The 12194-nt window shown below is 39.1% G+C and overlaps 1 protein-coding gene across 2 annotated transcripts; it reads left to right on the top strand.

Annotated features, from left to right (window-relative positions):
- Positions 1-640: 640 nt before the first annotated feature.
- LOC120307756 (CMRF35-like molecule 7) lies at positions 641-11475 on the top strand. 2 transcript variants are annotated; one of them, XM_039342865.1, is made up of 5 exons: positions 641-779; positions 2821-3153; positions 5109-5187; positions 9193-9400; positions 9957-11475. In XM_039342865.1, exons 1-4 carry the CDS (start codon positions 740-742, stop codon positions 9347-9349), a joined length of 609 nt encoding a protein of 202 aa, XP_039198799.1. In that variant the 5' UTR covers positions 641-739; the 3' UTR covers positions 9350-9400; positions 9957-11475. The 2 variants fall into 2 exon arrangements, with proteins under 2 accessions (XP_039198799.1, XP_039198798.1); XM_039342864.1 differs by having other exon boundaries at positions 9954-11475.
- Positions 11476-12194: the final 719 nt, after the last annotated feature.

Raw genomic sequence — 12194 nt, 5'->3', positions numbered from 1 at the left:
AAGCTATTACAACAATGAAATGTTAAACATGCCCAAACCCAGTGTTATCCATGTCTATATTTGTAATAGGAAGGATCTAAGACAGTGGTTCTCAACCTTTTTAATGCCACAACCCCCAACCAGTTGTAAGTCGAGGACTCCTCAACCGGTCGTAAGTCGAGGACTACTCAACTGGTGCAGCACCGTTTGCAGAATGGGACTTTTGGCGGGCTCAGCAGGGCAGAGACAGCCTGGACTATTCCTATTGGCTTTTGAAAGCCAATAGAATTAGACTCTATTCAAGAGAGTCTATTCTATTGGCTTTCAAAAGCCAATAGAATAAAAGGGAATAGCACAGCTAAGGAAAAGGGGGAAAAAATGGCAGACTGCGTTGTTTGGGGACCCCCATGAAATGGTCGTTCGACCCCAAATGGGGTCCCGACCCACAGGTTGAGAACCACTGATCTAAGACCACTGCATTGGTCAATAATTGTAAAGTCTTTTCTATTCTGAGGAGGAATTTACAGTTTCTACTTTACAAATATGCCAATTTGAGGATTAATAATCATGTGTTTTCTTTTTTAAAAATTAAGCAAGATCTGACCTCTTCCTCTGGTGAAACTTAGTTATTTCAACAGAATACCACATACAGTCTGAGAAACAAAAACAAAAAAAAGAACTCCAAGTCTGTGATTTGAGATGAAAGTGAAAGAAGATTCTGGAAACAACTTAAAGAAGCTGCTTACTTAAACAAAGAACAATGAAACTTTTCTATGGCTTGATTTGGACTTTATTCCATGGTGAGGACTATTAGAACTGGGGATTAGATTAGATTTGGGTTCAGTTACCTGCAACAAAGATATATGCACGTTGGACAATTTAGACAGTGATATGGAGCACAATTTCTCTCTGGTCCTTTTGGCAGATGACAAAATTGTGAAAGGAAGGCACGAATACAATTGTAGAACATTAGAATCTAGGGACAGCTATTTATGCTTCACGGTCGAATTGCAATAGAGAAATTACAACGTGAGATAGAAATGTACTAGTTTTTGGCTACAATTACATCAAGGAATGAAAGTAGGGCTGGGGATGTTTTAGGCTACTGATCTAATGGCAGCTGGTTTCAGAATACATTGAAAAATCAGTGGGTAAGCAATATATCAGATTTTTTTTCTTTTTTAAAAAAGAATGCATAGTCATTTAAACACCATTCTAAGTGAGTAATATAGATCCATTCTTTCTCAGATTTGTTTGTGTTGGGTCAAAGGCAATCATTTTATTTTGAACTGATGTTGATGTTTCATATTCATGCTTCAGTTTGTGATATTGTTCTTTATCATCTTGTGTTTGGCAACTTTTTTTAGCCTATTTCCATTCATTCTGACCCTCAAGCCTGATATGGGATATATAAAAAGGGGAAAAAATAGCCTCACGCCTTGAAGAAGTCTGTGTAATAGGACAAAGAAGAAATGAAGAGAAATCAAATCCTTTGACAATGTCTAACAACTAAAGATTAAGACTGTAAAAGGAAGAAATATAAAGCTGGCTTATTTGACCAAGGTTAAGAATAAGATGTATTGTTAGTTCTGGCTACTCTTTTTGGATTTTTTTTGCTGATGAAGGGACTGAAAAAATGTTTTATGGATTTATGTAGAGATAAGAGATGGGATATGGGATGAAGCGATTTACTACATTGGTTTAAACTTGTAATGAAAATTAGAAGTCACATTTTTATATATTTCTTTTCTCTTTACTATATGCTCTTACTTTTTTATTTTTTTATTTTCCATTGCCCCTTTTTAGTCTTTCTATTTTCTTTTCTTTCTCTAAATTTAGCTTATATTAGATTCTTAATAAAAATTCTTAATAAAAATCAGTAAAAAGTTTCTACAGGAGTGGATTAGTGAAATGAGATTGACCAAAGAAAGTCTCCTGCAGTGAGAAAGGCAACAATGAATATCAGCCTTTTCTCTAGTGAAAAATCCATTTGTCTAAAATAAACATATTAAAATGGTAATGCATTCACAAGAAAAATGTGCATTAACAAGCCTTCATTAGAGATAGTTATATAAACAAGAGGAAGGACAAACTGTGCTCCGTCCCAATGTCGAAACAGAAGAGTTTAGAAGAGTTCCCGTCTGGGTGGGATGGCATGGATACACGTTCTTGAAAGCTTCCTTCTTCTTTTCATTCCTCCTCTTCTTTTTATTTCTGAGCTTTCCTTTTACCCCCCTGCATTTTTCTCATTTTCCTGGCCTGATTTTCTCAGCAATAGGGCTGCCTGTGAAATCTCCTTCTCAAAGAAGCTTCATTCGCTCTTGAAATAAGGTGTTAATATTTGTCCTGCTCAGTCTTTGATTTCTTTTTTTTTTATTTCCCACCCCCTTTTTTGCTGAGCGCTCTGTAACTTTTTTTCAAATGGATGCTAACCTCTATGAACGTTGCTTGCTGAAAAGGGATGGCAAGGCAGGCACTTGATCTAGGTCTGATGGACACACTGGGGAGGCTGATTCATTTCGTAGACAGCTGCATTTCAAATTGAGGGAAATCCATGATGGACTCTATTTAAGAAAAGCGATTATGTAACTCAGTTTTGACTCACATGGTGTTCTTCAGGCATCTGGGACCAAATGTAATAGTTCGCAAACCTTCTTAAATTTGGGGATAACTGAAGATGAACCCTTCTGAAGGGCAACATGTTTAGGAAAAATGAGTGAATTTTTTCCTCTTAATCCAATTAATTTCATGCAGGCTACAGAGACTTAAGTGGAACTCTGGATGCACTGGGGTTGGTGTTATTTTTATGTTTAGTAAAAATGAGTGTAACTGTTTTTTCAGTTTGCTGGATGCTGGAGCATCCTAAATTAGTGATTTCACCCCGTGGTGGCTCAGCGACTATCCACTGCAAATATAGAAGAGGTGATGAAGAAGCTGTCAAGTACTGGTGCAAAGAAGAAAGATTTAGATTCTGTTCTCGCAACCGCACCATCCGAACCACAGGATCAGAGGAAGAGGTGAAGCAGAATGGAATGTCCATCAAAGACAACCGTGTACTTCGTGAATTCAGTGTGGTCATGGAGAACCTCACTCACAACGATGCTGGGGCTTACCTGTGTGGCGTGGAGAGAAAATATGATATCTGGCAGCCGGTGGAACTAATCATTACCGCAGGTATCCTTTTGCTGTAGTTATTATTTTAGGAAGAGAGTTATCATGCAACCATAGGAAGACGACACACTGTTGTTTCTATCTAATATCAGAACTGTGTACAGGTAGTCTTCGACTTACAGTCATTTGTTTAGTGACCATTCCAAGCGACAACGGCACTGAAAAAAGTGACTTCTGACCGTTTTTCAAACTTATGACCACTGCAGCATACCCATGGCCAGGGGATCAAAATTCAACTGGCATGTATTTATGTGGGTTGCGGTGTCCCAGGATCATGTGATCACTTTTTGCAAACTTCTGACAAACAAAGTCAATGGGGGAAGCCAGTTCCACTTAACAACCATGTTACTAACTTAACAGCTGTAATGAGGCATTTAACGACTGTGCCAAGAAAGGCTGTAAAATGGGGCAAAACTTACTTAACAAATGTCTTGCTTAGCAACCGAAATTTTGGACTCAATTGCAGTCATAAGTCAAGGGCTACCTGTAGTTATTCATTATTGGTTTTGCTTAGATTACAGAGAATTACAGTTTCCGTTTTAAAAGACAACACCCTTGTAGTAATAATAATAATAGTAGTAGTAGTAGTAGTAAAGTTGGAAGGGACTTTGGAGGTCATCTAGTCCAACCCCCTGCTCAGGCAGGAAACCCTACACCATTTCGGACAAATGGCTGTCCAGTCTCTTCTTAAAAACTTCCAGTGTTGGAGCATTTATACTGCTTCTGGAGGCAGGCTGTTCCACTGATTAATTGTTCTCACTGTCAGGAAGTTTCTCCTTAGTTCTAGGTTGCTTCTCTCCTTGATTAGTTTCCACCCGTTGCTTCTTGTCCTGCCTTCAGGTGCTTTGGAAAATAGCTTGATTCCCTCTTCTTTATGGCAGCCTTTGAGATATTGGAATACTGCTATCATGTCTCCCCTTGTCCTTCTCTTCGTTAAACTAGACATACCCAATTCTAGCAATCGTTCCTTATATGTTTTAGCCTCCAGTCCCCTAATCATTTTTGTTGCTCTTCTCTGTACTCTTTCTACAGTCTCAACATCTTTTTTACATCGTGGTGACCAAAACTGGATGCAGTATTCCAAGTGTGGCTTTACCAAGGCATTGTAGAGTGGTATTAATACTTCATGTGATCTTGATTCTATCCCTCTGTTAATGCTGCCTAGCACTGTGTTGGCCTTTTTGGCAGCTGCAGCACACTGCCGGCTCATATTTAGGTGATTGTCTACTAGGACTCTGAGGTCCCTCTCACAGTTACTACTATTGAGTCTCCTTAGGTTTGTAGAAATAATGTAAAGATGTCTAAAGAGCGTCTCACAACATCCCGGATGCTACTACTTCTGGAAGCTGCATTTAGGGACATAGCCTGTTGTCCATCTGTATAATTAAAGCATGTGCAGTCTTCCTGAAAAACAATTTGGCTAGAATTTATATCCCAACATATCCCTTCAAAGGTACCCTTTAGATAAAATGAAAGATTGCCAAGGTCCTATTAGTTGCTGTCTCTACCTACTGTACTTCTTCAGGATGACTTGCCTCCCAACTTCCTTTTATAACAACGAGAGATAAAGTTTCATTCTAATGATTTTGTGGAGAGGATTGTTTACTGTGATTTACTGGGACATTTGTAAATGAATAGTAATGTATAATATAATATACATAAATATTTTAAAATAGTAGACCATTAGCTAAGTATTTTCAAAGCCTAAATGCACAATGCAATACATGTGACTTTCCTACTGTAAATTTGGCCATAGATAGAGAGCACATCATGGATTACTGTGTGCTATATTTCTTAAACTGCACATTGCACACCGCAGTCTTTATTATAATCATAATATTTGAAACAACCTAAGTCCAATTTGGTACCTCTTTTTAATAACTACATAAATCAGGAAATGCGAATGCATTCATTTTTATCTCCTGCATTAGTATTTGACAAAATATTATTGTTTACAGATGATGTTTCCACACCTACATCTAGAAATAAAGAATGTAAAACAGTAGAGCCAAGTGAATCTCCATTATCTCCTGAAAGGTATTCTAATTACTTGCTTATATTTGATATTCTAAGGAAAACTCCAGACAGTCTATCAGTAGATACTTCTTAAGTAAAACAGAATGCCAAACTATACTGTAGCTTAGCAGCAACCTGATTATCTCTGGACATTCTGACCATCATAACCAAAAGCAAAGATGTGGAAATTTAAGAACATATGAAAGGCGCTCATTAATTTTCCCCTAGCTGCATGTCAGAGACCACGATTAGCACATCTTCTTTGTTCCTCCCACTCTACCAAAATATGATATTTCATGCATTTGTTTATTGCTTTGCTGAATCTTTAAATTTCACTCACCAGTTGTGGTCCCCAGCAGCTGATGCACAATATACCAGAAAACATGTCAATTAAAATATTTCATGAAACCAAGAAACACTGAAATAGAGCAGAAAATATAAAAACGCTATTAAAATTAGGGATCACTAAAAATGTTTGTCTGGAATGGTATAGGGTCTCCTGCTTGAGCAAGGGGTTAGACTAGAAGACCTCCAAGGTTCTTTCCAACCCTATTATTCTATGTTCTAGAGCAGGGGTGTCAAACTCGCTGCGTCACGTACCATGTCGTGACGTATTGTGACTTTTTTCCCCTTGCCGGAGCTGGGGTGGGCACAGCTTCCCATGATGGCCAGCAGTTTGGCACCTCTGTTCTAGAGCATTCAGCACATAAAACATGCCTAAGTTACATTAGGAAAAAGCCACTTTCTGGCAAGAATTCCATAGGTAGTGTATTCTGCTAAAAGGATGCTTATATTAACCCAAAACATTGTATGTCTAGATGGTGGGACATAACTACAAACTCCATCCATTTTCCTACCTACTTGAAGGTAATGGAAACTGTCCACCATTTTATCATTAGTTGTTTTTCAGATATACCTCTCTGATTTCACTTTCTATCTGAAGATTAGCCTGACTTCCTTGTTGTGCTGAAGGAATAGACAGACTAGGCCCAAAAATGTCATCTGAGAACTGCTATGAACAGTTAATTGGTAATTATGTGGAGGAGTTTGCTCCATTTGTATAGGGGTTTTACATCTTCTTTGAGCTATCAGACAAATCTACCCTCTCCCAAAGATGCTCTTCTATAATTCTTAGTGTTGTGTCCTGAGCCTGCAAAAGCAGGCTTGGGATATTGCATTGGTCCCGGGCATTCCAAAAGCTGCCCGGGACCAAACAGAGCGGCGCCAGCCTTGTGCGCATGTGCAAGGCGTGAAAACGCTCTGTTCCTATTGGTTGACACTGTCCGGGTTTCTGGCCATATAAAAAGGCCTGCATGCCTTTTGCTTTTGCTTGGTTGTTCTAGAAGGTGAATAAAGTGTTTGTTCAGCATCGCCATGTGTCTTCATCATTCGCACGCGAATGAAGTACACAACATTTATGTCCCAAAATTATTCTATAATTTTAATTATCTCTGTTGTAGTAGATGTTTGTAATGCTTTCTGGGTTTTTTTTTCCTAGCTTCATGCTCCATTACCTCTCCATTTTGGCCCAGAGGTTTCTTACATTTACAAATTAAAACTTGTATAGAGTCTCCCATCTTGATTTTTCTCTGTTAGGCACTTTTTTTTGTGGAATTTTGCATTCACTTCATATTATTTATTTTTAGAATATGCATAGATTAGATAGATAGATAGATAGATAGATAGATAGATAGATAGATAGATAGATAGATACAGAGAGAGATATTGTAGTTAGAAGAGATATAATCACAATACTCAGTGCAGTTCACAGTCCATAAATACAAATAAAACAGCACCATTCATCCCCATAAAACTCCAAAATGCTACTTTATAACATTGTAATCAAACTCAAAAATACACTGAAATTAAAAATAAAATTAAAAATCACCATCAACTAAATAGCCACATAGGTTCTAAGCACCCAGTAGAATAAACCTTTTTGCCATATTCCTAAAAATTAATAGAGTAGGGACCATCTGGTGGCAAGCTATTTTATATCAGCCACTACAACAGCCTAACTCTGGGTTCTCCCTCCACCCTTGTGGATGGATGTGAAGCATCTCCTTCATAGCTGAACGCACAGGATATATTTCTGTTTGAAGAAGAGGATAATGTAAGTAACTAAGAATTAAAAGATGTCAACACCAGCACTTTGAATAATATTTGGAAACCTATTTGCAGACAGTGAAGTCCCCAAAGAAAAAGTACACCCTGCAGAAGCAGCTCTCAAATGTCAAAATAAGAGCAGCTGCATTTTCTACCAGCTGAAGCTTTTGCATAGCTTTCATAAGCAGCTCCAAAGAGAATGCAGTAGTCCAACCTCAGGGTGATGAGGACACCACTAAGGCCTCTGCTCAAGAAAGAACCACAAGTGGGACAGTAGCTCAAATGAATGCTCCAACACTGGAAGTTTTTAAGAAGAGACTGGACAGCCATTTGTCTGGGCAAACCATGGCCATAACATCAATCTGCATTAAACTGGAGCCATGACTCCAGGGAACCACCAAATTGTCCACAAGCCTGCTCTTTCAAGGAGAGTGCATCTTTATCCAGAGCCAGCTTAGGCACTTACAAGGAACCCACTGATTTCTGGACTAATTCCATATTACCCAGATTCTGTTTTATTCCAGTCAGTTCCTCATAGCCTTCAATCACTACCAGAAGACCTCAAGAGCACCTCCAATGTGGCTTGGGCTATAGATCTATAACTGGGTATCAGCCACATATCAATGATGCCTCACCCCAAACCAGTGGGGTGGGTTTTTAGATGAAGCTGTCTTCCAGCATTGACACACAAAGATAGACAGGAGCATTCCCGTCCACCAACTCAGATTTCCAGAACTTAACTGCCTACCAAATCTCTAAGATAATTCTCAAACCCCTGCCCAAAATCAACTGGATCTACAAGGCAGCTGAGATTGAACCTGCATCCTCACAGAGACCAAAGATGCAAACATGTCATATGTGGAAAAGTAGATGATCTGACTTTGCAAAGGGCTGATCCCAATGTCCTATTTGTTCAGCTCACAGCTGTTCTGACCAGATGCAACTTATGTCCACTTGTACAAGTTGATGGATTAGATCCATTGACTAGAATTACTTTATTCCCCTTTCATCTTTTTATCTTCATCCTCTAAGAAAGATTCTTCCTGATCTGGAGGCAGGATTTTTTTTCGGTATCTTACCTACTAAACAAAATCTGACTTCTAGAACCATTCAACCTGTCTGCACCATGATCATTATCTCCTCTTTAGAGCTACTTCCACAAACACTTAGATGATATGAATTAGATGGTGAGACATGTAGCATAATTTCTAATAAAGATCATAAACTATAAGCCAGTGATGGTGAACCTTTTAGAGTCCAAGTGCCCAAACTGTAACCCAAAACCCACGTATGTATCATCGGGTGCCGGGTGGGCATGGCCCATTGGGTGGGTGTGGCCCATTGGGTGGGCATGGCTGCGGTGGTAATGTCAGACTGGGTGGGACTAAAAAGTTCAGTCAATCAATTCCAACTTTGCGAGATCTTTTTTTTCCCCGCGAGAAGTTGAAATTGATTAATTGAACCTTTTTTTTTTTGCACACGGTGATGGAGGTCTAAAGCGAAAAGGTTTTATAAAACCCAGCTGAAAGCGTAGGACTGCGGTGATGGTGCATATGCCCACAGAGAGGTCTCTGCATGCCACCTGTGGCACGCGTGCCATAGTTTCGCCATCACGGCTATAATCAGATCTACATAAAGGATGATGGTTCTTTACATAGTCTGAATGCAGATGCGAGTGACACGTAAACAAAAAATAATATTTTGGGTACAGAAGAATAATTCTACTCCTGGATGAAAAATAAACACAGCAAAATAATGGTCGATAATGGTAGAGCAAATATGGGACCTCATTTGTTCTATTTGTACTGAAAGATCAATATAAATTAAAAGTGAAATAAATGAGTGGCTTATTTATACTCATTTTACTTGTCATAATGAGGATCAATTCAAAATAAAATGGTGGGACATTTCTCTGTTTAGAAACCAACCCAGAAGCCTTGATTTTCAAATCCTGCTCATCTTGAAAATACCCATCTTTCTAACTATGCTGGCTGCTATAGTTTGGGTGCACATATGGTACAGGAGAGAAAAACACTCCGGTGTCCAGATTTCAGAAACAGAAGGAGCAAAAGGATAACGAATGACTTCATTTCATTCAATTTCCATCATTAACTTCCAGATTTTTCAGGTATGTCAGGATAAAGCGAGTGGTTTGGGGGTAGATCAGACAGATGCATTTTGTGCCTCTCCAGTGCTGAGAACCAATTTTGTGTAAGAGAGCTTACCTAGATTTTAAGATTGGATAAATTCTTAAATAAATATGGGTTGTTATTCTAAATTGAGTCAGGTCAAACTTTCAAGAAACGCTATCGCATCAACCACAGCACAGACACAAGATAATTCTTTTGCCAACCATGTTTGTCTGTTATAGTCATTTGTGGAATCTTTTATATCGACCTATAAAAATGTATCAAGCTACCTAGAATGTTTACTGCCACCAAACTGTCAAACTGTCTGACTCTGACGTTATTTCCTGCATAATAGTAATTCCTGCTTGAAAAACAAGTCAGTAGTCATAAATAGCCCAAGCATTCAAAATCATTTATACAGATTTTTTTTTTCATAATCAAAAGTAGCTCTTGACATGAAGGTCATACAAATATCCAGATAATAAGGATTTAAGGCAATTATTTGGGTGTTATTTCTTGAATAAATAACTTTTTTTTTTTTTTGCTTTCTAGTAGCTGTCTCTTTCTCATCTTGGAGAAGTCCAAGAACCTGACTTGCTGATTTCACCCCAAGAACTTTCATAAATGCTCTAATAATGATGGCTGTGACCAGACTCTACCCAACTAACTTACGAAAGAAGAGGAAAAGCTTTGGTTAATTTCAGTGCTTCTTTTCAAAAAAAAAAAAAAAAAAGGTGCCGAAACTCACTCACGTCATACAACCTGCCTTGCCTACCCTACAAGGTTCCATCCAAAAAAGGTGCTGGAACTCTGTACTGGGCGTTCTATGAGAAAAAAAAGCCCTGGTTAATTTACATCATTCAATGGTAAATCAGCAACATTAATCAGGGAAAATACATAGCTGAGGTTGGAACCTTCCTCCTTTGCTCATGGACTCTTTTACCCTTGCTTATTGCCCTCTTTCATCTCCTGAACATATTTTACATGGTCTGTAGCTCAAACGTGCTTTGTCAAAAGGCAACTGGACTATGTATTTTCCCTTGAGGTAGTCGTTTCACTTCTCATCCAAGAAGCTTCATCAGTTCTGAGTGGATGGTGGGGGAGAGGGGGGGAATGGGAGGATTCTCAGAACTAACCTTTCTGAGAACTAACTCTTCCATTCCCCCCACCCATCCAGCCAGAACTCTTGGATGAAAAGTGTTGAGTCCTCAGCTTAATGGCAATAAATCACAGAGCATCTCGTAGTGTTAAGAAGCCTTTATTGTTGTTTCTTCAGCTCCGTTTCAGCTCTGAGGCACGCAAGCCTCTCTGCCTCTCTTAAGAACTCTTCCCCGGACCAAATGGCAACATTTGGCGTGCTCTGCTCCTTGCGCATGCTCGCAAAGCCGGCGCCAGCCAGTCTGGTCCCGGGCAGCTTGCAATTGCCCGGGACCGTTGCAACGTCCCGAGCCTGCCTTTGCAGGCTCAGGACACAACAAGAAGCAAAATGTCTCCCTCTTCCTCAAGGGAAAAAGAAAAACATAGGGCAATTGCTTTTATAAAGGCACCTTTGAGACAACCATGACCCGGATCACTGAGAATCTCCATAGAGATGGTCTGTAGCTGCCTTCTCAGCATTTGAACTACAATTCCCAGCATCCATCTCCATCCTTTAGCACGTTTATATACTTAAGTAAATGTATTACATTTTCAACCTCCAAGGTCTTTCAGCAATATTTATTAGGACAGATGAACTCTTAAGTCTATTCTCAATAGCCGCAAATGTTGAAAATGGCTGGATTTTCTTTCTGATTTAATGTAGGAGAGAAAAACAATTTAGAGTCCACAGAGCCATCCAGGCAAGGGAGAGGAGAGCCATGTTAGTCCATGGTAGCCCAAAATCTGATAACTATTATATACGTTTTTGTGAACTACAGCTGCCTGATGAGCTACAGCAGATGAAATGAGCTATGCCTCACCAAAGCTTGTGGCCCTTAATAAAATATGTTTGCCTATGAGGGTCCTGACAGGGTCATCTAGTGATTTAAAAAAATCACATATCTGCATTTGTAAATAAATTTGGCTTTGCTGGGTTGTTTTTTTAATATTGTATATTTATTTCTGGAAGTATCCTTGCTCTCTAGTGACCATATATCACCGTGTACTAAGACAACAATTGCTGTCCCCATCTTTGCAACTTTCGCAGTTGTTTCAAAACGAAAGAGATTAGCGATGTCGGGAGAAAGGGGAGGGTGACAGCACAGTGGAACTGCTGCTCTTGCTTACTCCTGGGCTACTCTTGCCAGATGAGAATAGTAAATATAGCACAGTGCATCCTAGGCTTGATTTCACGTACAGCATAAATAAATATATGTAATATGTACAGTAAATGTCAGAATCCTGGTATGTGTTGAAGGTGGCAGTAAATCTAAAAAAAAAAGATTAATTGTCAATAGGAGACATAAATGGCAGTAATAACAATGGCAGTAGTAGAGATGAATTGTAATGCCATCGCCATCATCATCATGGGATATTTACCAGTAAATTGCAAAGATCAGTCTCTCCCAAACTGGAACCCCCCAAACATTTTGGACTACAGTTCCTACAAACATTCCCAAGAAAATTGCAGGGACTTGTCCAGACAGAGTCAAAACTGATTCCAAAGCACACAGACACACAAGTCACAAAGCTTGTTGGATGAGGAGTATCGCTGCAATGATACCATCCACAAATGTACATGTGTAATCTACTGAAGGTACTCAGATAATGTTGAGCTTTCTGCAAACATCAGAAACATTTGTTTTCACAAACTCT

The sequence above is a fragment of the Crotalus tigris genome, unplaced genomic scaffold (assembly GCF_016545835.1).
Source record: "Crotalus tigris isolate CLP2741 ecotype Arizona unplaced genomic scaffold, ASM1654583v1 scf7180000017814.3102382, whole genome shotgun sequence".
Taxonomy (NCBI): Eukaryota; Metazoa; Chordata; class Lepidosauria; order Squamata; family Viperidae; genus Crotalus; species Crotalus tigris.
The sequence above is the reverse complement of the archived record's forward strand: the minus strand, read 5'-3'. Positions and strand labels throughout refer to the sequence as shown.

Bases quoted from the DNA above. Each gene is read 5' to 3' on its own strand.
- LOC120307756 (XM_039342865.1), top strand. From the start codon at position 740: ATGAAACTTTTCTATGGCTTGATTTGGACTTTATTCCATG. The intron at 780-2,820 runs GTGAGGACTATT...CTGTTTTTTCAG, and splicing joins GATTTGGACTTTATTCCATG to TTTGCTGGATGCTGGAGCAT. The intron at 3,154-5,108 runs GTATCCTTTTGC...TATTGTTTACAG, and splicing joins GGAACTAATCATTACCGCAG to ATGATGTTTCCACACCTACA.